At 48.6% G+C, this 22728-nt stretch overlaps 8 protein-coding genes across 8 annotated transcripts; 5 read left to right on the top strand and 3 right to left on the bottom strand.

The window, feature by feature from the left end:
• The first annotated feature begins 27 nt into the window (after positions 1 to 27).
• BDV37DRAFT_5962 (WD40 repeat domain-containing protein) lies at positions 28 to 2273 on the top strand. The gene is made up of 4 exons (XM_032090932.1): positions 28 to 269; positions 395 to 510; positions 567 to 767; positions 845 to 2273. The coding sequence occupies exons 1-4, from the start codon at positions 176 to 178 to the stop codon at positions 2261 to 2263; spliced, it is 1830 nt and encodes a 609-aa protein (XP_031944984.1). The 5' UTR covers positions 28 to 175; the 3' UTR covers positions 2264 to 2273.
• A 131-nt stretch (positions 2274 to 2404) lies between these two features.
• BDV37DRAFT_5966 (uncharacterized protein) lies at positions 2405 to 3109 on the bottom strand. The gene is made up of 2 exons (XM_032090933.1): positions 2727 to 3109; positions 2405 to 2666 (listed from the first exon to the last, which is right to left on the bottom strand). Exons 1-2 carry the CDS (start codon positions 3014 to 3016, stop codon positions 2546 to 2548), a joined length of 411 nt encoding a protein of 136 aa, XP_031944983.1. The 5' UTR covers positions 3017 to 3109; the 3' UTR covers positions 2405 to 2545.
• Positions 3110 to 3390: 281 nt separating this feature from the next.
• pex8 (putative peroxisomal membrane protein Pex17) lies at positions 3391 to 5634 on the top strand (the record flags this gene model as incomplete). Its single annotated transcript, XM_032084301.1, has 4 exons — positions 3391 to 3464; positions 3524 to 4521; positions 4576 to 5024; positions 5077 to 5634. The coding sequence occupies 4 exons, from the start codon at positions 3391 to 3393 to the stop codon at positions 5632 to 5634; spliced, it is 2079 nt and encodes a 692-aa protein (XP_031944982.1).
• A 183-nt stretch (positions 5635 to 5817) lies between these two features.
• Positions 5818 to 6766, bottom strand: BDV37DRAFT_279831 (protein-S-isoprenylcysteine carboxyl O-methyltransferase; the record flags this gene model as incomplete). Its single annotated transcript, XM_032086412.1, has 2 exons — positions 5818 to 5906; positions 5986 to 6766. The coding sequence occupies 2 exons, from the start codon at positions 6764 to 6766 to the stop codon at positions 5818 to 5820; spliced, it is 870 nt and encodes a 289-aa protein (XP_031944981.1).
• Positions 6767 to 7164: 398 nt separating this feature from the next.
• BDV37DRAFT_269124 (sugar O-acetyltransferase) lies at positions 7165 to 7992 on the top strand (the record flags this gene model as incomplete). Its single annotated transcript, XM_032084300.1, has 2 exons — positions 7165 to 7349; positions 7521 to 7992. The coding sequence occupies 2 exons, from the start codon at positions 7165 to 7167 to the stop codon at positions 7990 to 7992; spliced, it is 657 nt and encodes a 218-aa protein (XP_031944980.1).
• A 2653-nt stretch (positions 7993 to 10645) lies between these two features.
• Positions 10646 to 17447, top strand: BDV37DRAFT_5930 (putative ubiquitin C-terminal hydrolase). The gene has a single exon (XM_032090928.1). It carries the CDS (start codon positions 10828 to 10830, stop codon positions 17320 to 17322), a length of 6495 nt encoding a protein of 2164 aa, XP_031944979.1. The 5' UTR covers positions 10646 to 10827; the 3' UTR covers positions 17323 to 17447.
• A 762-nt stretch (positions 17448 to 18209) lies between these two features.
• Positions 18210 to 20170, bottom strand: BDV37DRAFT_240688 (putative transcription factor TFIIE complex alpha subunit). Its single transcript, XM_032081102.1, has 3 exons — positions 19786 to 20170; positions 19608 to 19703; positions 18210 to 19545 (listed from the first exon to the last, which is right to left on the bottom strand). Exons 1-3 carry the CDS (start codon positions 19878 to 19880, stop codon positions 18408 to 18410), a joined length of 1329 nt encoding a protein of 442 aa, XP_031944978.1. The 5' UTR covers positions 19881 to 20170; the 3' UTR covers positions 18210 to 18407.
• Positions 20171 to 20385: 215 nt separating this feature from the next.
• On the top strand, positions 20386 to 22437 carry BDV37DRAFT_240685 (pseudouridine synthase PUS2). The gene is made up of 4 exons (XM_032081101.1): positions 20386 to 20618; positions 20675 to 20878; positions 20932 to 22122; positions 22189 to 22437. Exons 1-4 carry the CDS (start codon positions 20533 to 20535, stop codon positions 22406 to 22408), a joined length of 1701 nt encoding a protein of 566 aa, XP_031944977.1. The 5' UTR covers positions 20386 to 20532; the 3' UTR covers positions 22409 to 22437.
• Positions 22438 to 22728: the final 291 nt, after the last annotated feature.

Here is a 22728-nt window from a genome sequence, read left to right as displayed (position 1 = left end):
CACTCTACCAGCCGCATGCACGCTATGGAAAGACCGTTCTAGCTGAAAACCCTGTAACCTCATTTGAGGGGTTGTTGTTTGTCATTCGCTGCGCTCCGCTTATCTTTCACCCGGTCAATGGTCGCAAACTTCCGTGAGCTTCTTTTCCTTTACACCCGAAAATAGCTTGCTTGTGATGGCATTTTATGACGAATCTGGGGCCGACTCCCAGCCATTTGGAAGATCTCAAAAACCCTATGAGGGTGGAATTGTCGGTCCACGGCGACCACGTACGTTTATTTCATTGCTTTGAATTTTGTTCCCCCCAGTATACCCGTCTCTTTTCTTTTCCCGTTCGTTCATGTTGCTCTATCATTCAACCACTGTGGAAAGCTAACAGCCTCCAACTCGATAGGGCTTGTCACCGATTATGGATCGTCACTCGTACAATGGATGCGCACACGGCGCCCGAGATACAAAGGCGGCCACCGGATGGAGACAGAAAGGCCAAGTGCAAGCTACATAGTTGATGTAAACAGCAGCGCCCTGCGTTAAAGACATCGACTAACTCACTTCCTTCTTTGCAGATGCTGCCGCCGTTAGCACGAATCCATTCCCCTGTGGATACCATCCCCGTACGGCACCTACACCAATCCATTGGAAAGTCAAAGAAGCCGATCACAGTCGTAAGATGGACTCCGGAAGGGAGGCGTTTATTGACGGGTGGGCACACTGGAGAGTTTATGCTATGGAACGGAACAGCATTCAACTTCGAGACTGTGATGGACGTATGGTTTTACCTCCCTATTTTTCTCATCTATACCAGTCTGCGATTTGCCTGGATCGTCTCTGACCACCAAGTTAGGCACATTACGACCAACTGCAAGCTGGAGTCACTTCGTTGGCATGGTCCCACAGCCATGACTGGTTAATTTCGGGCGGACAAAAAGGTGATATAAAATACTGGCGGCCTAATTTTAACAATGTCGAGACCATTGATGACGCGCATCATGATGCGGTTCGAGATCTTGCGTGGTCTCCCAGCGATACAAAATTTCTCTCCGCTTCTGACGATACGACCCTGAAGATCTTTGATTTCACCTCAAGAACCGCCGATACCGTCCTTACCGGTCACAACTGGGACGTCAAATCATGTGATTGGCACCCTACGAAAGGACTACTCGTCTCTGGTTCGAAGGATCACCAAGTCAAGTTCTGGGATCCCCGCACGGCAAGATGCTTGACAACACTCCATAGCCACAAGAACACAGTAACCGCCACGAGGTTTTCACGTGTGAATCAAAACCTTCTCGCAACATCGTCTCGCGACCAGACAGCCAGGGTTTTCGATCTACGTATGATGCGGGACATTTGCATTCTTCGTGGACACGAGAAGCCTGTTTCTTCTCTAACATGGCACCCCATTCATAGCTCACTCATCTCGACGGGTAGCGAAGATGGTTCGCTGTACCATTACCTCCTCGACGAGCCAAACGTGCCCTCTGGACAGGTTCCTACAATTGCGCCCTACGACAGTCCGGATCCTGCGAACACACCTGCGCAAGTCATCTACCCTGCCCACCGGGTCCAGTACGCACATGGCGCTACTATTTGGTCACTGGATTGGCATCCACTAGGCCATATACTTGCGTCCGGCTCGAAAGACAACTTCACACGGTTTTGGTCTCGAGCAAGACCGGGAGAGACTAGCTACATGAATGATAGGTTCCACATAGGGGAGGAGGCCGCTGAGGCCCAGGGAACTTGGAGTAGAGGTTTCGGAAGGCGACAAATGCGCGAGGAGGAAGAACAGGAATTACAGGATGAAGCCGAGAGCCTCGTTGATCAGAGGAAGCCGACTGGATCTGTTCTTCCCGGAATACAGATCGCACCTCCTGGCGGAACGCCTCACGACGGGCTAGGCTCGCAACTACTACCAGGTATTGGCGCTCCCCAACCGCCACCAGCACCATCAGCCGGTATACCTTCATCTATGCCTCAGATGGATCCCAACCGCCTAGCCGCTCTGTTGTCTACTCAAGGCCCCCCTCAACCCAATAATATTCCTCCGAACACGGGATTGCCTGGGTTTCCCATGCTTCCTGCCCTCTCCGGAACACCACCCGCCAATGTTGACTTTGCAGAGCTTCAAAAGCAGCTCATGTCACAGGGCATACCACTACCACAGAATTTCGCTCCCCAACACTTTTCTCCTTTACCGGGTACCGGAGGCCTCCCTGGTTTGCAGGGTAGCAATACGCCCGACAATCATTATGGAAGATGACATGCATGTTTGAGTTGGCCTAGGGGCGATTGGCGCAATGGCAGATAGCTTGTTTGGGTTTTCTGATAGCATCGGCATATGTTTGAAGAGTATCACATAATTCCTCCGGCTGTATTATAAATCGGTGTTTGAAGGGCTTCCCGATTCGTTCGATAGAGTAAAGATCGCATGCACACCGCATCGCGTTCGTCGTGTATGATTGCCATTATTCGAGGCATGTTTCAAATCTCAAGCCCATGAAGGGCGCATTGTGCGAAACCATATGTCTCTTCTCTGTATGGATTACAGTCCACCTTGCATTGGAAAGCTCGATAAAATAAGGACCAACATGTTGATGCCACCCCATATCATGGGAATCCACGTCGACATCCTAAAATTACCCGCCTCGTAAACGGAACCCAGACTGCTTCCCGTATTAGCTTCATAGTTCGGATATAATTCTTGGAGCCCGATGTATACTTACACCAAGCCGATAATACTCCCAGCTAGAAGCGCCTCCAATCCTGCTATAATACCGTACACTAGTGGAATTGCAATACAAATCCGCCAGCTCCGGCCCTGCATCGCTATGGCCCAAGCGGCCACCGACAAATGGCTCGCCAGGTAGAATATCAGGGTCCAGTAGAGCGTGAACCGCCAAATGTCCCGGGTATAGTATAAGTAGTAGACGGCAGCATTTGGTCGCGGAAAGGGATCATAGAGCGATGGAAACGCCGGTGTCTGGTAGTTGATCGGGACACGATTGTCGGTCATTTGTCCTGACAAAGGCTCGTCGCCTTGTCAACAGGGGCAGCCTCACGAGAGAAAGTGAACTACCATGGTACCTAGCGTAGTGGGGACAAGCTAAGCTTAGTGGTATTACGGAGGTAAAATAATGTAGCCGTTGTGATCACGGGAGTCATGTTCCTTATTCTGTGTAGGTTATAGTTCGGAGCGATGGCCGGTTTGCATTGTTTGCCTCCTTGCTCCCAACCTCGGCAGGTGATCCGGGGTCCTCCGCGGTAACTGATAGCGCTGGAGACCTATCGTCTACTCCAATTGCCGAATACGACGGCCTTTGGCAAGTGTTATTGCATTTTGTTCCTTGCGTGTTTCTATCCCCAAGTCGAGCATTTCTGTTATCTAAGATGGCCACAGCGCGCTCTTTGGGCGCTCTCTTACGGTCGCTCCAATCTCCATCAGAACTTCAAGATGCATCTGGGTATGATCCCACCTGCTCTATCGGCCGATCAAAGGCCTCAACTGACGGTTCTTCTTCAGCCTGCTCCCTACGGCCACCGGCCTCTTATCTGTGCTCGGAAACCCTCTGAATATTAGCTTGCTTGCATCACAACTGCTTGTAGCCCCTTCGATATGGGATCATGCAGTCGATCTCCAAGCCTGCCGGAAGATACTCAGTGTATTCAACACAGCCGCCATGGCCATCATCCGAAACGAAGAATCCGATGACCCAAGGATACCATACACTAAGCCTGTGAAGATAGAGCGAGAAGCATGGGTCAAAGCTGTTGTCAGTGGAGCGGACGAGAAGTCTCCACGTTGGAGACATATGCTCCTAATTGGAGGAGTCCTTCTAGGTTTTGAAGCACAGGATAGACAAGGCTTGCCTCTCAGTGTCCGTAAAAAGCTTGAGTCGGCTCTTGTAACTGCTGCGCAGCTTGCTATTGAAGAGTTAGATCCCCACAACAAGATCGACGGTCTTTGCATCACCATGGTTTTGAACTATACGTTTCCACTGTTGTCCGACTTGGAGAGGAGCAACCTTAACTATGACCGACTATTGCCGGTAATGATAGATGCGACATTTTCATCGCCGGAGGGTCTCGAGGGGGGGTACTTTCTAGGGACAATTGATAAAGATATTGTTGAGGCACCAGGGAAGCGCTTCCAGTGGTCTTCACAGTCTGGTACTTTCATGCGGGTGGCAGCAATATCCTCCAGTCCTCTCATCTCGGCGCTAGGACCACTGTCCCGTCTGATTGCACATGCAATTGAAAATGCGCATGACCCGGGACTCATTGCGCGGTCAGTTGATCACATTGCGGACTTTGTCCGCACACTAATGATCCAATGGCGGCAGAACAAGCTATCCGAAGTTGACAAAGCTGAGGAAGCGGAATTCTTGGATGCAGAATCATTGAAGACAACCATCCCAGGCTTATGGAAACTACTTCGCAACAGCTTGTATTCGATCGTGATTGTCCTCCGAGCCGTTCTTGGGAGAGTCATCAACGATAGTATCTTGGCTGCGAACAGAAGTCAGTGTCATACAAGTTATATACCGATGTCTCCTTCAGCTAACCATGCTTCAGGTGCACCTTTCATATCGATGCAGGCGCTTCATATACTCCGCAATCTGTATTTCATTACGTCGCGTATTGGACAAAACACCTCGTCTCAACATATGTTTGTGACTTTGACAGCAGCAGATATTCTCGCGCAATATCCAGATTTAAGTGAGAACTTCTTAAGAAGCATCAAGCCGAATGAAATCGGCCAGATTCCTGCCCATCCCCTTGAGAGATGCCTCGACCTATACTTTTTGAATACGTCAGAACTTTTCACCCCGGTCCTATCTTCGAAATTCAGCGAAGATGTTCTCGTTTGCGCCGCGGTTCCCTACTTGCCCGCTGGGGGAGATAATAATCTTCTCGAAATCTTTGAGGCTGCACATAGCGTGGTGCTCGCGGTATTCGCTATTCCAGGGAACGCACAGGTAGCAGCCAAACATCTTCCATTCTACATTGACAATCTTTTTGCTGTAAGCTAGGTCCAAACTTTGTAAAAGTTCGGGTGCTGACCAAATTTTCCAGGTATTCCCTGACAATCTGTCCATCCGCCAGTTCCGCCTCGCTTTTAGAACCGTTCTCCAAGTCACTGCTCCTCCGTCGCCAATCGCAAACACACAACGTCACCTGCCTTCTGTTCTGCTCGAAGTTCTTCACGACCGGGCACTGCACGCCTCGAACAAGGTTCTACCTCAACCTGCCGACTATGGTGCTGGATCAGAAACCAGCAAGACGCCACCACTCTCGGAGCAAGCTGCTCTCACACTTTCACTAATTGATGGTCTGAGCTTCCTTCGGGTGGAAGACTTAGAAGAATGGCTGCCTTTGACGGCCCAACTGATCAATACCATTCGTGAGACCGAGATGCGGACCGCCTGTATTGAACGATTCTGGGAGGCCTTGAGCGGTGGCGAGATGGACGTCGAGCGGGCATGTTATTGCGTAGCCTGGTGGAGCACTAAAGGTGGGCGTGAGCTCGTCCTCTTTGGAAATGATCCCAGTGCCGCCGAATCGGACCCCCAGGGTCCTTATATGAGCGGTGCAGTTGGAGGAGTGGCACCGGAAAGAGAGAGTAAACTTTAAAGTTCTTCGATGGTTTGTACATATTATGGGGGTTTGCTCCAGATCTAGTCGTTGTAGCGCATGGCGTTCGGTGTAGCATTTGATACCATCGCAATTTTATACAGCTGCCTCTAAGGCAGATACCATCTCTACATAGTCCATAGACATAGAGCATCCAACCTAGTACCTCAAGCACGATCCTAATCAATGAATGCCTGGGATTCCCACCCACGACCTCTTCTTGTACTCAACGTAGTCATCTCCAAAAAAGGCGATCAAGAACTTCTCTTCCCCTAAGCACAAATCCAAATCAGCACCAAAGCAACACGCATGCGAGCAAAGAAGGGAGCGAGGGAGGGAGACAAAGCTTACGAAAGATCCGACTAGAAAAGAACCTCCACAGCACCAAGGTATATCCGATGAAACAAACCACATTCCCCAGTACCAATTGCGTCCCTAATCCCCACCAAAAGAACCCAAAGTAGCTGGGATGACGCAGAACGGAATAGATGCCATGCGTAACGAGTCTATGGTCCTCCTTCCGCTCGACCTGCACCGTATGATTGAAATTACTTCCCGCTTGCACCATCGCCAACGTGCGAACGACCTGGCCAATAATCATCAGGACGAGGCCCAGCGCAACCTGAATCTTGAGGCCGGGTGCGATAGCTCCCCAGTTCAGGTAACCGGCGGTCGGCCAGAAGTGTTGGGCTAGGAGACATTCCAGCGCGGCGGAGATGTGTGCGACATTGTATGCCCAGCCATTAGAGGAGAGGAGGAAGGCGGAAATGTTGGCGTAGCGGGTGTTGTAGGCGGCTGTCACATAGTATTCGAGGAAGTGGAAGAGGGCGAGGGAGGCGAGGAAGAATGGGATACGCCAGAGGGGAATTTCGAGGAAGCAGAGGACAATGGTCAGGGAGCTGGAGAGGCCGAGGGTGGTGCCGAGTAGAAATGCCCGTAGTGAGATTCCGGCGAGAGATTTTTTGCCGTTGGGGTAGTTGGAGGGGTCGAGGGGGGGAGGTGGTTTGGATGTTGAGGTAGACATCGTTGCTGCTGGTCGGGAGGAGGTCCGGTCGATGGAGAAGGAGTTGGAGTTGGGTATTATAGGGTCCAGGGGGGTGGCGGAGGATGAGAGGACTGTATTTTGGGCCATTGTTTTGTCTAACATGAAGTTTGACCGTGCTTTAGAGTTCCGCAAAAGAGGTGGTTGTGAAAGGAGACGCGGGTGGTTGATTGGCGTCGTATTGGAGAGAGAGAGAGATAGCTTAGGGATTTAATGCGGCATGATTGAATAGAATGCCAACAATGAACTTGAGCTATTGGAACACCTCATGGAGAGAATGTTGAAACGAGAGAATGCAGACAAGAACAATCTGTCGGACGAAGAACAATATGAATACTATTCAACTGTCGCCGTAAATTAGTTTGTCTGGTTGGTCTTCCCGCTGCCAGACAAAGAAAAAGCCCACCCCCCGCCATTCATTTAGTGAAGGGCGGGATGAACACCTTAATCAACCAAAGTATCTTCTCAAAATCTACTGAAGTCAGTTCATGTGTTTGAAAATGGACTCCGAAGAAGCCCGATTAGCCAACCGGGAGAAGATGCGACAAGGGGAGCTCTACTACGCCTTTACGCGGGATTTAATTGCTGCTCGATCTCGTTGTACCAAAGCTTGCCGCCGCTTCAATCACGCCGAGGATGTCTCTCGTCGACGTCTTGTAGAGCTTTGGAGAGAGTGAGTACACACAAGGGACCCTTGCATACGCAATCCATACTTAATCTCCCCATCTTGTGTTCCATATTAAGATATACGTCTTTATACTCTCATCCTTGCGACAGCCGACCCATCGACCCATAAGCCAGAAAGTTGCGCTACCACACGGAATACTAACTAACTGTGGTTCAGCCTTGTCCAGGACAAAACTCCTCTGCCACTCCCCAAGGACGATCCAGAGGAAGATGAAGCTCTATTCGAGAATGAACCGTGGATAGAGGCTCCCATCCGAATGGACTATGGGTTTAATGTGAAGGTGGGTGAAGGCGTCTTTATCAATGCCAACTGCCACATTATCGACACCTGTCTGGTGACGATCGGGGCACGGACCATGTTCGGTCCCAATGTGCACCTGTACAGCGGAACTCATCCTTTGGACCCTGCCCTACGCAATGGAACCAAAGGCCCCGAAATGGGAAAAGAGATCCATATCGGGGAGGATTGCTGGTTGGCAGGGAATGTTACTGTTCTCCCGGGGGTGACAATCGGGAAGGGTGCAACTATTGGAGCCGGCAGCGTGGTCACGAAGGTACGGATATATTTTCCTCTCTATCACCGCCCTCCTTTGAACTCTGTGGAGACTTACGGTGCGCAAATCACATAGGATGTCCCGGCTTTCCATTTGGCTGTGGGCAATCCGGCAAGGGTCATTCGAAAGATTGAGACTGCGATGGAAGAGGATTCGTCAAGTTAGGCCCTTTGTTACCACCATACCTGGTTTAAATACTTTTTAGATGGTTACACCGATAGATCGTTGTGTTCTATTCTAAACGAAGGTCCTCATTGTATCGAACTCTGAGTCTATTCTTGGAGTTCAACACATGCCATAGCTACCCTTCAAGGTAGTACATACATTCATTCATTGCATTACGGAATGGAATAATGCATATGTCTCTTAAGGTCGACATAGCAACAAGACAAAGGGGATAAACTAACTAGTTAGTTACGAAGTATATTAGTTAGTAATCTAGACCAACGGGGCCCACCTATCAACAATTATCAATGTGCACCGAGTTGTGCACGGAAGCTAGAGTGTGGAATGTTCCTGTGGATCTTCGTTCGGGAGCTTTTTAAGGTTGGGAAATTTACAGGGTAACATACTAAAAGTAGTACTAAACAAAGACCATTGATTAGCGGAACGATGTCATACTTGTCAAATGCGGGCGAACTGGTTTGTATCCACCGGTCAAATTGAATCATTCATTGCACTGATGCAAGGTACAGCTGAGACCTTTCGTACCTTGTATACTACGAGTCATTAGTACTGACTTGCTCTGCTGGCTGAGCATCTGGAGAATGAATTAAAGTAAGGGGGTTATATATCAATTTACAACAACAAGGAAAAAAAAAGTTAGGAATTATCGAAGATATTCAGACACGAAGGTTTATTCGACTCATGTTCTCATGCTCATGCTCAGTGCGCCCTTGATTATGGTTTCTGAGAACCTTCGTGTTAGTAGAATAGCTTAGGGCCGATATTTCAAATGATGTCATACTCAATATTGGTAAATCAGTTGAATTTATTCTCAACCGTATGTATCTCTCTTTCTCATATCAGGTGGGATCACACATTACTAGTACTGTACCGTACGCAGATATGTAGTGGTACACACAGGCAAAAGTTCCTAGGGTTTCATGAAACAATAATGTTTGTTTCTTGTACGGAGTACATATTTCTTTCAAAGAAAAGAATAAATGAATGGACAATCTTCAAAGGAAGTATTTTCTTTTCCCCTGTTTTTCCCTTTTCCTTTTCCTTTTATTTTTATTTATTTTTATTTTATTTTATTTTATTTTTTTTAAACAAAAAGTAATAAAACAATAGTATACAATATCTCCGTAGCTGTGTCCAGAAGGGCCTTTTTTGGTTTTGCGGTGCCGCCAAAAAAATTAAAAAAGGACAGGAAAAAAGAAAAGAGCCAACAACTACTGAGCTTCTCCACTGCAACGTCAGAGCTGTTGCTCTTCTATGGTTCTTTGCTTTGCATATCTTTCCACCAACCTTTACGGAGAGCTATTCTCTTTCCTTTTGTTTTAATTTTTACCCTGGTTAGGTCAACTCACTGCCCCCCAGGCTACCATTTTCAGTTTACTTCTTTTTCTACCTCCCCTACTGTTACTCCTCATCCATGTTCAGGCTGAGCTGAGCGCTGCGTCTCCGCAAACCAATCATAAATAATTTTTATTTTTTTTTACCCGCATCATTCGCTCTTCCTTCCCGTCACTCTTACGACTCTCATCTTTCTCTTTCTCTCATCGCCTCTCTTTCCCTTCTTACTCGTGGGTGCTGGTCTTCCACTGCCTTTTTTTATTTGTGTTAAAACTTCAATTCATTCCTACTCCTTTGATTTCCTGTAGTTCCCCAGAGCAACACAGGAAAATGTCATGGCAGCTGCCCCGCTAGAGAGCTCTAGCACCCCGCTTGATCCTATATCGACCGACTCGACGCGTTCCCCTGGCGATCCCATGGAAGAAAGCGATCCTCAATCCACTCGGAAACGTCCCCGCCTCGACAGTGGAAGCGGCATCCGGCAGCCTTGGTCAAGTAACGACCCTGCTTCTCGAATATCCGAGCGGACTCCGGATGCTCCTGCGTCGTCGACCCGCCCGGCTAGCCGAATGACTATCAACACGAAGTCTCCAGTCGCCGATACTATGACATCTATTCCCAAAGATACTCCTGCTGATCAGTCAAACGCCCCCTCCCCCGCTCCCTCCGCGGATGACGTCGGCACCCGTCCCTCCAATGTTATATCCTTGTTGTCCTCTCCTACCCAGAGCCCGGAGATTGAAGTGGCCGAGCTGGAGGACATGGATCAAGATCCAAGTACATCGAGTTGGAAGCCGTTGGGCGAAGCGCTAGGAGATTCCGAGGTGGTTCAGCTTCATGAGCAAGCGTCTCTCACAGACACCTTCCCCAAGTTCCGCAGCGATCTCGATTTGCGAGACAATCTGGAGGAGATCGGTGCAATCATTGAGAAAGGTACGGCAATACCACCGGGTTCGTGCGAAGCTGAATAGATTGACTAATCTATTTGGTAGGGTCCCCGTCGGAGGCAACGCCGTTCTTCCTTGCTGTGAAGAACTGGATCGATGACGTCGCAAATAATCTAGAGCAGTTGACTTTTGAGGGCATATTGGACGAGCGGGACTTTTGGGAACAGCTTCCTGTTATTCCGGAGAGTCTACTGCGGAACTCGTAAGTGTCACTGAAAACATCCATTTGTCATAAATACTGACGAGCTGTAACAGACAAGACCTCCAGCCAGATGAAGGCAGGGGGCCTTGGGTATGTCTGGAGGAGTTTTTCCTTAACTATACTCGGCTTGCACTCCATATAGTCCGCCTGGATACTTTAGTCTTGGGCCAATTAATAGAAGACGCAGACCTGCAGGTATCGGACTTAATATCAAGAGCCTATCTTCCTTCACTTGGTTGGATGCTCCAGGTAAATGGTATACCTTTCTTTCGTACTGCGGAAAGGGTCCATGGCGTGGAAGTGATCAACATGGTTACTCGTCTGAACGACCACATTCTGGCTCCTCAGTTCAACGTGCTCCAGTGGCTCTCCGATTATGCCACCTGTGTCCTGACTTTGATACCCCGTTGGTCCCAACTCTCATCCCCTTTGGTTTCAGTTGTGACTATTGTGCACAACCTGATGGATTCCGGAAACGAGCGGAGGAAGTACCAGGCAGATGATGCCCTAATCAATTCCCTTACCTATCTACGTTCTATGAAAACAGCTTACAGCCTGATGCGGATCATAGACGAAAACTACCAGATGCATGTAAGCAAGAAGTCCTCCTGGATAACAAGCGACGTCAGTGATCCGATGCTCCGTTTTATATCTTGGGTTTACTTCACAATCGCTCTTCGCGGCCAAGACCTGGGCTTGGAGATCGCCAGGGATCTCTCCATTGCCGTACCTGAAGGTATATCCTCAGATGAGTGTGCTTCCATTATCTACTATGGGTGGAAATTTGCTGCCCTGAAAAAGCATATCCTGGACGGGCGTATGGAGCTGAGGGTCAACGGAATGGAGACTATGCAAATGGACCTGGTCAATGTGTGGCGGCAGTATATTCAAAACGACCCAGCAGGGATTGAGCATCCCGTCGTGCAATACCTCGTCAGGTTTTTACGGGAGAATGAAATCGTCGAATATATCGTTAGCATTGATTCTCACCCTCAGCTTATCAGCAGAAGTGGCAACATTGTTGGCTTTTTGATTGTAACATCCACATACACCGACACCGACACCGATACAATCTGGAAGGCCGTGACAGAGAGCTCTGATCCCCGAACGGTGTCTGAAATACTCAGAATGCTTACGAAAACCTTTCAAATGCATTTGCCAACTTCTCCAGCGCTGTTGTGTTTGTGCTCAAAACTTCTTGAATTGCCTCTTTCCCGGTTTGATTCACGCATGGTGGATTTCTGTGAGCAACTTCTCCTTCACGTACGTGAAAAGCACCGCGAGAGACATCAATTGTTGGACGAGCCGCATGTAGACGCTGTCCCACTGCGTTTGTGTGTACGCCTCATTCGTGAAAGTGCTGCAGCGGACGATCTTCCTGTCGAGCATAAGGCTATCCTCCAGAAATTCTCAAGTTCGCAGCTTACCTTGTTCATGGATGTTGGACTCAGCGAAATGGACAAAATGGAAACATATGAACGTTGCGTCCAAGACCTTGCCGAGATGAACCAGTTCACCGTTGGCAGCATACAGGCTTTGAATGCCCTAGTTCCCAGCTATGATACACAAGAGATACGAAAGCTTGCTATGGACTTTGACCTGACACGCTTGTTGATAAATGAATTGGCTCATACCGTGGACATGAACCAGACGGACTTCACAGAGCCCTTCTCACGGAACGGCTTTCTTTCGCGCGTCCATCTACTGGCCCGCATTATTGACAAAGTCCCGGACTCCATAACCACTGATTTAGGTGATTTGCTGTGGAGAAGGATCCTAATGGCGAAAACTCTTGCCCAGCAAGGCAGACGGGCACTTTGGGACACCCTGTGTGCACTTACCAGACATAGTACGAAGAGCAATCCATTCATTGAACGCTGTATCCACGGGTACCTGTCCGAACTGTCCCCTTCCGAAGACTACTTTTTCGAGGTCCTCTCATTTGCAAAGCAGGCAATCAACTACGAGGTTCGCTTCAACCCTCCGCCCATTGCCGGTGATAATGAGGTCATCTCAATCCCAGGGGTAGACCGAATATGGGATTTTATTTTGACAGCTCCACCCGACTCGATCGAAACCGATGCCACTAATTTTGCCATTGAGGTGTATCTCGACCATAATATTATTAACAGATCACCACGGTCTGCAGTTGAAGCAACTCATGTTGCCTTGGTAGATCGCTGCGTTGACCAACTGAAGTCGGCTGCCTCCAAGTTGAAGTCTGCCCGTGGCCAAGGTACTATTGGTACTAGCGATTCGATGGCTACGGAGGTCCCTGAAGAGGAAACCCAGGCGGAAGAATTGAGGTTTAGCCGTTCTCTGCTCTTTCTGCGTCAGTTCCTCCAAGGCCTGCGCAGTCGACCCCAGTACAGCCCGCCCCAGAACTCGCCGCCAGGCTTGCCCGGTAAACCTGTAAAAGGCGAGCTAGTCAATATCCGTTATCAAGCTTTTGACGGCAGCACGCAGTCTAAAGTCCGCTCGTTGCAAATTGGTGATCTCTCAACTGCATCCGAATTCGTTGAGAAGCTTGTACAAATCACCGGTTTCACAAAACTTAACACTATCTATAGTGGGCATAGGATTGATCTTCTTGAAAAGCCTACTCTCACCGTACGAGACCTCAAACTGAACTCGGGACTGCTAATTGTTCGCCGGGACCCTGACAGCCGTGAGGTTACGCTGACAGGACGGCGTCAGTCTCTGACATCGGTGGATTCTGAAGTTCTTAAGCATTTTGATGATCTTTATGATCTTTTAGGTCTCGAGGACCACTTAGCTCGAGAGATTTACGACTTTCTTGTTGTCTTCCCTCCCCAGGAAAGGGTCCTGCAGTTAGTCAGGTCTACCGAGAAATCTGATCAAGACGTATTCCCTATGGGTAAGCCCTATAACTTCCTCTACTCAGTAAATGCGCTTTCTATATGCCTGAGAGAGGAGGCATTAGAGTCATCGCCAAATCAAGCATTTGTGTCTCATAGCGTTCGAGTTTTGGTTGCTGCTTTAACACGGTCCGAAATGACTGATTCATGGGACAATTGTCCAATGAAGCTCCTTTTTGCGACTAGTTTGGTTGAATGTCTCCTATACGCTCTCCTTGTGAAGCCGGCCCTAGCCGGCGATACAGCCTTGATTCCAGATTCGACAGCTTTAGTCCGGCAGTTGCTTCATTTGATGGAGGTTGGGCGGCGTTCGTCGACGGGTCGTCTTTCGGAGCTTGGTATACACAAGCTAATCTGCAACTCCTTTGCAATCATGATCGAAGGTTCTGTTCGCGACCCCGAGTTTTGGGCTGTCTTAAAGCAGGAAGCAAAATTCGACCAGCTTCTGTTTTCACTGCTGTTAGATCAGGACCGCCAGCCTATTCGCAAGGGCATTTCGGAGAACATAGCTGTTGCCTGTAGTCCGTCCAAGTTGCTCAAGAAAACAGGGAAACCGGAAGTCCCAGAACAACGACAGGCAACGACTTCCGAGAATCCAGTCAGAATCGATATTCTCGCTACAATCTGGGAAGCCTTTGTGCAGAACTTCCCCCGGACACTGGGCTGTGTTCAGCAGTCCCAAGAGTTTTTCGAAATCGCTCACTTAGTATTCCAATCGGTTGCGGAAAAGTCACCGCGTGACCTTATGTTGAGCGAATATCTCAAGCAATGGAGTGCCATTTTGTTGAAGCACCAAACCGAAGAGTTTGTTGGACGAGAGCCTGTCGACCATTTACTTCTAGGCTTTTGCCGTCTCCTGAGATCGTGCTTAGACTTCGCAAGCTCAACCAATGCCACAGTGGATACGTTTGATCTCGCTGAGAGCTTGTTTGACAAGTACCTCTTCCCGGATCTTTCGGAGTCAACATCCCTTGTTGCCATCACCCCTCAGACGCCCGTCATGCACGCATCTTCTCGGCAGGAACTGTACAGTATTCTGAACCTGCTCTGCAAATACGACGAAAACTACGCTAAAGTCGTAGAGCGCTTGAGTGATCTCATCCCTGAAGACTATACATATTCACCAACCTGGTGTTTTGATCGCTACAAAATGATCAGATCGCCAGAAGGGTATGCCGGGTTGAAGAATCTGTCCAACACTTGTTACTTGAATTCGCTTTTAACTCAGCTTTTTATGAATGTTCCCTTCCGCGACTTTATGATGAGGCTTGATCTTGTGGATCCTCTTGACTCCCAGATATTACTTGAGGAGACAAAGAAGGTTTTTGGCTATATGCAAGAAACGTGGCTTAAAAGTGTCGATCCACAAGGGCTAGTGGACTCAATAAGGACCTACGATAATGAGCCAGTCGATGTCACGGTACAAATGGATGTTGACGAGTTCTATAACCTGCTTTTCGACAGGTGGGAGGCTCAGATTACCAATGCGGAAGACAAAAAGCAGTTTCGCTCATTTTACGGTGGTCAGCTAGTGCAGCAGATCAAGTCCAAAGAGTGTCCCCATATCTCGGAACGCCTTGAGCCCTTTTCTGCGATTCAATGCGATATCAAGGGTAAAGCTAGTCTAGAGGAGAGTCTTCAGGCGTATGTCGAAGGAGAAATCATGCAAGGAGATAACAAATACTCCTGCACTTCGTGTGGAAGGCATGTTGATGCTGTGAAAAGAGCCTGTTTGAAAGATGTCCCGGATAATCTCATATTCCATCTCAAACGCTTCGACTTTGACATGGTTACGATGATGCGGAGCAAGATAAATGACGAATTTCAATTTCCAGAGCACATTGATATGAGCCCGTTCAAAGTCGAGTACCTCTCAGATCCAGACGCGGAGGTTCAAGAAGACCTTTTCGAATTGGTTGGTGTTTTGGTTCATAGCGGTACAGCTGAATCTGGCCACTATTATTCGTACATCCGTGAAAGGCCTACTGCTGATGCTAGAGGCTCGTGGGTTGAGTTCAATGATTCAGATGTCACTCGGTTTGACCAGTCCAAGATTGCAGACCAGTGCTTTGGTGGTTATAATGACTCTATGAACAACACTTCCATGGGCCAAGTCCGGTTCAACAAAGTGTGGAATGCTTACATGCTATTTTATCAGCGTGTCTCGAGTATGGAGTCTTCCAAGGCGATTTATAAACCAACAACCAGCCATTGCCCCGTTCATGTGCAGGTGCCAGTGCTTCTTGCCAACCACATTATGATGGAAAATGAGATCTTCATACGAGCCTTTTGTCTGATGGATCCATACTACGCCATGTTTGTGCGACACCTTCTATGTCAGCTTCATGACATAAGGGACATTCATACTGTTGGTGATTCTAAATTGGACAAATGTATTATTTTCATCGCTTTGGATACACTTGAGCAACTTATCTCAAGGAACAGAGAGCCACTGGGACTGGATGCGGTTGTGTCTGAGCTGCTCAAGGCAGTCACTGAACTTCCTAAGGCGGCTTACAGAGTTTTACAGTGGGTTGCAGAAAGACCAGCCGGCATACGCAATCTAGTGCTGAAGTGTCCCCATGCAGCTGTTCGAAACAGTTCAATAAGGATATTCATAAGTGCGCTTTCAAAGCTGCAAGACCTGTGCAACAATGTTGGGCAGGAAGAGCGCTATAAAGACAAATGGCATAAGCGGTATTTGGATGGCTTCGAGAATGTGGTTGCAGCATTGCATGGCCTCTGGACAATGTTGCACACTGCAAGCAGGGCATGGGATGACTACTTTGAATTCCTTTTACTGCTTGCAAGTTTTGGGTCTCTTGAGGCCGGGATGGTGCTCAGTTACGGATTTCTTTCGAAATGCCTGGAAATCGTGTGGCTTGATCGTGATGATTCAAAGAGACTGAGACGCCATTACATTGCTTATTGCAAACTCCTTGAAAAGGGAAGAAGATTCTCACATAGGAAACTCACCGATCTCCTGTCTGTCTTGCTACAGAACATCGACTTTTCTGCGTCACCTACGCCGGGTGATGAAAGACAGACCTTACCCGACAATAGGTACTCTCTTACAGTTGCGGAAAGCGACCTTCTTCGGCCTGTTGGGAGAAACAATGAGCTATTAGTTCTGAAGAAGCTTCTTCAGCAATACAGCAGCCCGCAAGCATGCAGAAGCATTGTTGGAATACTTGTTGATGCGGAGTTCGAGGCTGGCCTCACGGATCCAATATGCAAGGCGCTGGAGGATGGCTTAAGAGTCGCGCCTGCTGAACTCTGTGCTCCGTTCTTGGAAGCTACCTTGATATTCTGTCGACGGAGTACTGATGAAGAAAGAATCGTTTCTTTGATTGACTACGTTGCGAAGGGGGTGGAGTCTATCAATGACAGCGGGGGTAAAGAACACCTCGCATTCTTCACAAGCATTATGGCGTGCCGCAACGAGAGACTTGATCTCAATGAGGCATGGTTTCTATCCCAGCTCATAGATAAAATCCCAGACTGGGCTCCGACATTGCTCATGTTCCCAGACAGGGCGGTCAGAAATATGACCATGGAATTCTTACGCCGGATATTATTCACGGGAGAGGCTAGCGACATCAGCGACGACTGGCAATCACGCCATGCACAAGCGGCCAAGGAGCTGGTTCATGCAAGTATCAGCAGGTTGAGAAGGACTTACCTCTCAGCCTCTGGGAGCAACGTTGAAGCGAACGTTGTAGAGACAATCAAGACGGTTGTTGAACACTGCTTAGTTACATACTTTGATGACAGTGAAGACGAGGAATTTGTCCGTCAGGCGCAAGGTATGTTATCATCTTTAATTAACTATAGCCTAGTATTTCACTCTTACTAATGGCGAACATAGCCGTCCTCGGAGCTATTGAGGAATTAGCTGTTGATATGCCTGAAGAGCTGGCTTCCGGTAAGTATCCCATTTTATTGCATCCTTATCAGCGTCTAACCCCGGGGGCCTCAGAATCTGATGTACCTTCTCCAGAGGAATGGGAAGACCACTCAGCGATGGCAAGCGATTCGGAAATGGGAGTTGCAGGCACTCCATGAGGCCCTGTATGCAATATATCCCCGAAATTCTCCCATTGTATCATGATGAAAGATGAGCCAATGAAAGCTGCTTGAGAAGAGCGGAGGTATCTCCTTTCGCCTTTTGCTCTTTACCTTCGCTGTGTTTGGGACTGCATTGATCGGCGTTTTGTTTGCCCATCCACACTAGAATTGGGTTCTCTGATTCTGAACACTGTACAGGGAAAGGATTCTGTCTCTTATGTTTGTTCTTTTTTTTTTCATCTTTATTATCTTCGGCCATGTGTTAAATAAAGAAAGGGTAATGGTGGTGTTGTTCTGCAAGAGCTTGCATTGCTTTCGTTGGAGGGCCTTCACGGGTTGTTTCTGCGTTGTCCCTTTGATGAACCAGGGAACGATATTGCTTGATTGAATGACTGACGGTTGCAAATGAGACGTTTAAGGCAGCGGTTCCTGGATAGTCCTCAGATCTATGGAACAATTAGAGGGCCTATCTTAGAAAGAAAGCAGGACTTTCACTTGAATGGATTGGTCTCTTCGGAGAATAGTACTTGTGAATTTTGTTTCGATTATTTTCTCTTAAGCCTCCGTATAATACAAAGATGTCTTGACTGATACCTCGAGCTAACGAGAACGTTTGGATAAAGTCAAGGCAAGGCCAGTAAGTCTCTACGCCGATGGGAAGAATTCAAGAATGAGAAAAAAAAAACAAAGGCCGAGTCTATTCATGTTCCCCTTTTAAAGCTTGGTTAGGTAAATATCATACATATATACTCCTGTTCTTCCGTCATTGTGTTGTTACTCTCCGACAGAACACCTTCTCCCGGGCGCCTGCGCCGACAAGGGTTGAAGCCAACTGCATGGTAGATCATAGGGTATGCTTTCAGCGAAGCTTCTTCAAACATCCTCAAATTCCTCGTCGTCATCTTCATCGGACTCTTCTTTCTTGACATCCGGTTCAACTTTGACCCTCTTCGCTGTTGGGCCTTCGTCGGTAGCAGATGGTGTTGCCGAAGCTGTTTGAGGAGCACTGGTTCCAGAGTCTGTGTCGAACTCGCGCTTGATTCCTGTGGACGTTGTATTCGTAGGTGCACTGGTAGGACCAGCGCCAGTCCCGCCAACAGCCGGTGACGCAGTGTCGCTCGCAGAAACACCACCAACGTCCTCGAACTCTTCGTCGAAGTCGTCGGAATCCTCTTCTGCGCTGCTGGAATCTTCCTGGGCCTGAAGGGCCTTTTCCCTTTCCATTTCGGCATAGTAGGCGGCGACCTTGTCGTCGAGGGCATCGAGATCCGGCTTTCGATCTTCTTCCTCCTTGATCTCGGACTTCACATCGACGTCCGTCTCCGTCTTCACCGTATTGAGATTTCCAGCACCTGTAGACACGGTCGAGTGTGTATGCCACACTGGCAGCGCATTCTGCTTCTCCACAGCGGCCTTGCGTGCGGCCTCTTCCGCTTGCTCGGCGGCGCTCTTTTCTTCGCTAGATGTGAGGGAGATCTCAAGAGCCCCGGCATCGGTCTTGGTATTACCGCGAACGGCTTCCTGTTTCTTAGATGGCACGACAACTGCAGCTCGTGTTGGGTGAGTGGCCTGGTTTCGCACGACATCGATCTTATGATCCCACGCGGTATCGAAGTCGTTCGGCGGGATTTCGACAGAGTCGATTTGTTTAAGCAACTTCAGCATAGTGTCCAGTTGAGCCATGAGCTTGCTATTCTTCTCGTGGCCAGTACGGTCAATCCCTTCCGCCCCCTTGACATCTTCTGTCCGCTCGAGGATAGCCCCGCAGTTTTGGCATTCGAACCCTTCCTCAGAGTACAAGCTCAGCACGTCAAGTTCCGTCCATTCTGCCCCGCATCTTAAACAGATATACTCCTTCCGTTCCTCGCTCGGCGTATACTGAGCCTTAATAGTCGATGTTAACTTCGAGATCTTGAACTTAATAGCGTCGACGACCGGGTGTAGCGGGATGTAATAGTATTCACGGTTCACGGGGCGAGTCGAGCCGTCCCGTATTTCTGCTCGGGTATTACTGATGGATCATGTCAGTATTGCCACTGTCCAGCATAATGCGGTGCTGCAGGCCAGTCATACACTGATATTAAGCGATCCTCGCGCAATTTGGCGCATAGCTTCCGGAGGTCCTTCTGTTGCATGCCTAAGAGAAAGGCGAGGTCTTCGGCATGGAGTCTAGACAATAGATACCAACAGTTAGAGCTGATGCTGTGAATGGAATGGAATTCTTTATGGGTCCAGATATAGTGAAGCATACACCGAATGGATAAAAAGCGCATCAACCACCAAAATGTGGCGGGTCTCGTAGAAGGCGCGGACTACAGTCCGAATGAGCGTATTCGCAAGATCCATGTTGGTATCTAAAAGACGCCCCGATAGGAAGGGAAGGTAAGGCTTGACTTTGACTTTGGTTGATGAGACGGCGTTGAGGCGAGTTCAATCGCTGCTGAGCGCAAAGGTTCTCGATATCCCAAACAAAGGTCAGCGCAAAACGAGTAGCATGGCTTTTTTGAATTCTGGATGCCAAGGTAGAGCGGAAGATGAATCAAAGATTATGAGTAGAAGCTCACACGAAACAATCCAACAGCCCGCGACGCTCTATCTGAGAATACCAACGTAGATAAGAAAAAGCAACAAATGAGGTTAACGGGAAGTAAGGACGACCACCACCAGCGCTGTAGCGGATGAACTGCCCGCGGCATCCATTCTTGCCTGAGGCCTCCATATGAGCTACCCCAGTCAGGCTTAGTGGAATATGGAATCTGCACTAACCCTACTACGGTTAGTGCATACGGAAATTGAATCGCAGGCCCAGGAAAAGGCACGAATCCCAAGTATCGACGACGCAAGTTTTTCCCCTCGGGACCCGCTTCTTCATGCGTAGCTACGTCTCCGCGCGTCAATATTTGACAGGCTTTCTTTGTCGATCTTTTCCGCCTGTCACCTCGCAGCGGCATTTCGCATCTAATACACCGCTATCTAACTTGCGGAGATCATTGGAGCCATGGACAATAACGAAGGAAGAGCTAGCGGACCCCAAGAAGCTGATCGCAAGCGTAAGAAGGGGGATCTGGGAAGGGCAGAGTGGAGGTATGTCTCGCGGCTTCTGGGGTACATATTCGACAGTCACCGGCTAACCAAGCAAGTCGGCAACCGCTAGATAAGAGAGGACGGTTAGATAAAGAGAATGAGGCCAAACGACAGAAGATCGAAAATGGAGAGGAGGTCAAAGCTCCAATCTACGCCACGCATTTCTCCCAAGAAGACATCGAGAATGAACAAAGACGGCCGAAGAAGAAGGTGGCTGTACTCCTGGGATACTCTGGAACGGGCTACAAGGGAATGCAATTGTACGGACAAATGTTAGATTCTGTCTACTTGGACGGGTGCTGATCGTCTACAGGAGCACTACTGAGAAGACCATCGAGGGCGATCTCTTCGCCGCGTTTGTGGCTGCCGGGGCTATCTCCAAGGCTAACGCAGCGGACCCGAAGAAGTCGTCGCTGGTGCGATGCGCCCGTACAGATAAAGGAGTCCATGCGGCTGGTAATGTCGTGTCGTTGAAGTTGATTGTCGAGGATGAGGATATTGTTCAGAAGATCAACTCCCACCTTAGCCCGCAGATCCGCGTTTGGGGCATTCTGGTCGCGAGCAAGTCTTTCAGCAGCTATCAGATGTGTGACTCTCGTATCTACGAATATTTGATGCCTAGCTACTGCTTTTTGCCGCCACATCCCAGCACTTTTCTCGGTAAAAAGATTAGAGAGATCGCCGAAAAGGAGGGCGATTTGGAGGCACACAAGGCCCGACAGGTAGAGGTCGCTAATTACTGGGAAGAGGCCGATGCGAAATATATCCAACCGGTTATCGACAGCTTGGATGAGGATATCCGCGAGGTCGTCATGAATGCAATCTATCATGAGAAGCCTGACGATGAATCATTCGAAACCGACAAGGGCGAGGAACAAGCTCAAGCCGCAGAGGGAGGAGCAGATTCCACCACAAAGCCCGAACTCACCGAAGCCGAGCAGGCTCACAGGCGGAAGATCATTGATGCAGTCAAGGCTGTGAAGGCTGCATACAATACCGCAAAGCGCTCTTACCGTATTCCTCCCGCGCGCGTTGTCCGTCTGCAAGAGGCGCTGGATAAATACGTTGGAACTAAGAACTTCTATAACTACACCATCCAGAAGTTGTTCAAGGACCCCTCTGCAAAACGCCACATTAAATCCTTCAACGTCGACCCTAACCCGATTATCATCAATGGCACCGAGTGGCTCAGTCTTAAGGTCCACGGTCAGAGCTTCATGATGCACCAGATTCGGAAAATGGTGGCCATGGCCACCCTTATGGTACGCTGCGGCTGCGATCCCAAGCGGATCGTTGACTCTTATGGACCAACCAAGATCCCAATTCCTAAGGCTCCCGGTTTGGGGCTGTTGCTGGAACGTCCCATCTTCAATGGCTACAGTAAAAAGGCGCAAGAGCTTGGAAAGAAGCCCATCGACTTTCAGGAGTATGCCACGGAAATGAACGAGTTCAAGCAAAGAGAGATCTATGACCGCATCTTCCGCGAGGAAGAGGAGACTAACGCGTAAGTTCTCAGCTATATATTCCATGCATGCATTGAAACAGTTCAGCTAACATTTTTAAAAAAAAGTTTCGCTTCATTTTTCAACCACATCGATCACTTCCCTCAAGAAGAATTCCTATACGTTACATCCGGCGGTATTCCAGCCGCGAAACCTGCGACTCAACCTTCGGCGGCTACGCAAGATGCTCAGAAGGGCCGAAAGTCTCAGAAAGAGGCCCTAGCGGAGATTGAGGAAGAATCTGAAGATGAGGGCAATCTTCCCAACAATGGAGAAGAGGGTGGTTAGATTCTCAGCTATATATGTACATAGTAATAAAAGAATTTGTCTTTCACTTCCAGATACATCGAATCTCTTATCAGGTAACATTAGTCTTGCGTTCCATCAAGCTGCAAAGTGTGTTTTGATTAAAAGGTTGTGAATATATAAATAGTTTGGCTATATTTCTGTAGGATTCATGACTATCCCTTCAAGTTGTATCAAACGAGTAGGTAGTACTCCCAGCTTACCACATTCTAGTGTTAGCACTCGTAATATATCCAATGTTCGTTAGGCTCGAGGTCATCATAGGCGTAAGGTTGGAGTTTTTCACGACCGAGTTGTACATG

Source organism: Aspergillus pseudonomiae, assembly GCF_009193645.1.
Source record: "Aspergillus pseudonomiae strain CBS 119388 unplaced genomic scaffold BDV37scaffold_10, whole genome shotgun sequence".
In the NCBI taxonomy this organism is placed as follows: domain Eukaryota; kingdom Fungi; phylum Ascomycota; class Eurotiomycetes; order Eurotiales; family Aspergillaceae; genus Aspergillus; species Aspergillus pseudonomiae.
Note: the sequence above shows the minus strand (reverse complement) of the source record. Positions and strands in the feature narration are given on the sequence as shown.

Coding starts and splice junctions, on each gene's coding strand:
- BDV37DRAFT_5930 (XM_032090928.1), top strand. CDS start 10,828: ATGCTCCAGGTAAATGGTATACCTTTCTTTCGTACTGCGGAAAGGGTC.
- BDV37DRAFT_240688 (XM_032081102.1), bottom strand. CDS start 19,880: ATGGATCTTGCGAATACGCTCATTCGGACTGTAGTCCGCGCCTTCTAC. Junction 19,704..19,785: donor GCGCTTTTTATCCATTCGGT/GTATGCTTCACT, acceptor TCTATTGTCTAG/ACTCCATGCCGAAGACCTCG. Junction 19,546..19,607: donor GAGGATCGCTTAATATCAGT/GTATGACTGGCC, acceptor ATGATCCATCAG/TAATACCCGAGCAGAAATAC.
- BDV37DRAFT_240685 (XM_032081101.1), top strand. CDS start 20,533: ATGGACAATAACGAAGGAAGAGCTAGCGGACCCCAAGAAGCTGATCGC. Junction 20,619..20,674: donor CTGGGAAGGGCAGAGTGGAG/GTATGTCTCGCG, acceptor TAACCAAGCAAG/TCGGCAACCGCTAGATAAGA. Junction 22,123..22,188: donor GAGGAAGAGGAGACTAACGC/GTAAGTTCTCAG, acceptor TTTAAAAAAAAG/TTTCGCTTCATTTTTCAACC.
- BDV37DRAFT_5962 (XM_032090932.1), top strand. CDS start 176: ATGGCATTTTATGACGAATCTGGGGCCGACTCCCAGCCATTTGGAAGA. Junction 270..394: donor TGTCGGTCCACGGCGACCAC/GTACGTTTATTT, acceptor CCAACTCGATAG/GGCTTGTCACCGATTATGGA. Junction 511..566: donor GTGCAAGCTACATAGTTGAT/GTAAACAGCAGC, acceptor CCTTCTTTGCAG/ATGCTGCCGCCGTTAGCACG.
- BDV37DRAFT_5966 (XM_032090933.1), bottom strand. CDS start 3,016: ATGACCGACAATCGTGTCCCGATCAACTACCAGACACCGGCGTTTCCA. Junction 2,667..2,726: donor GGGAGTATTATCGGCTTGGT/GTAAGTATACAT, acceptor TACGGGAAGCAG/TCTGGGTTCCGTTTACGAGG.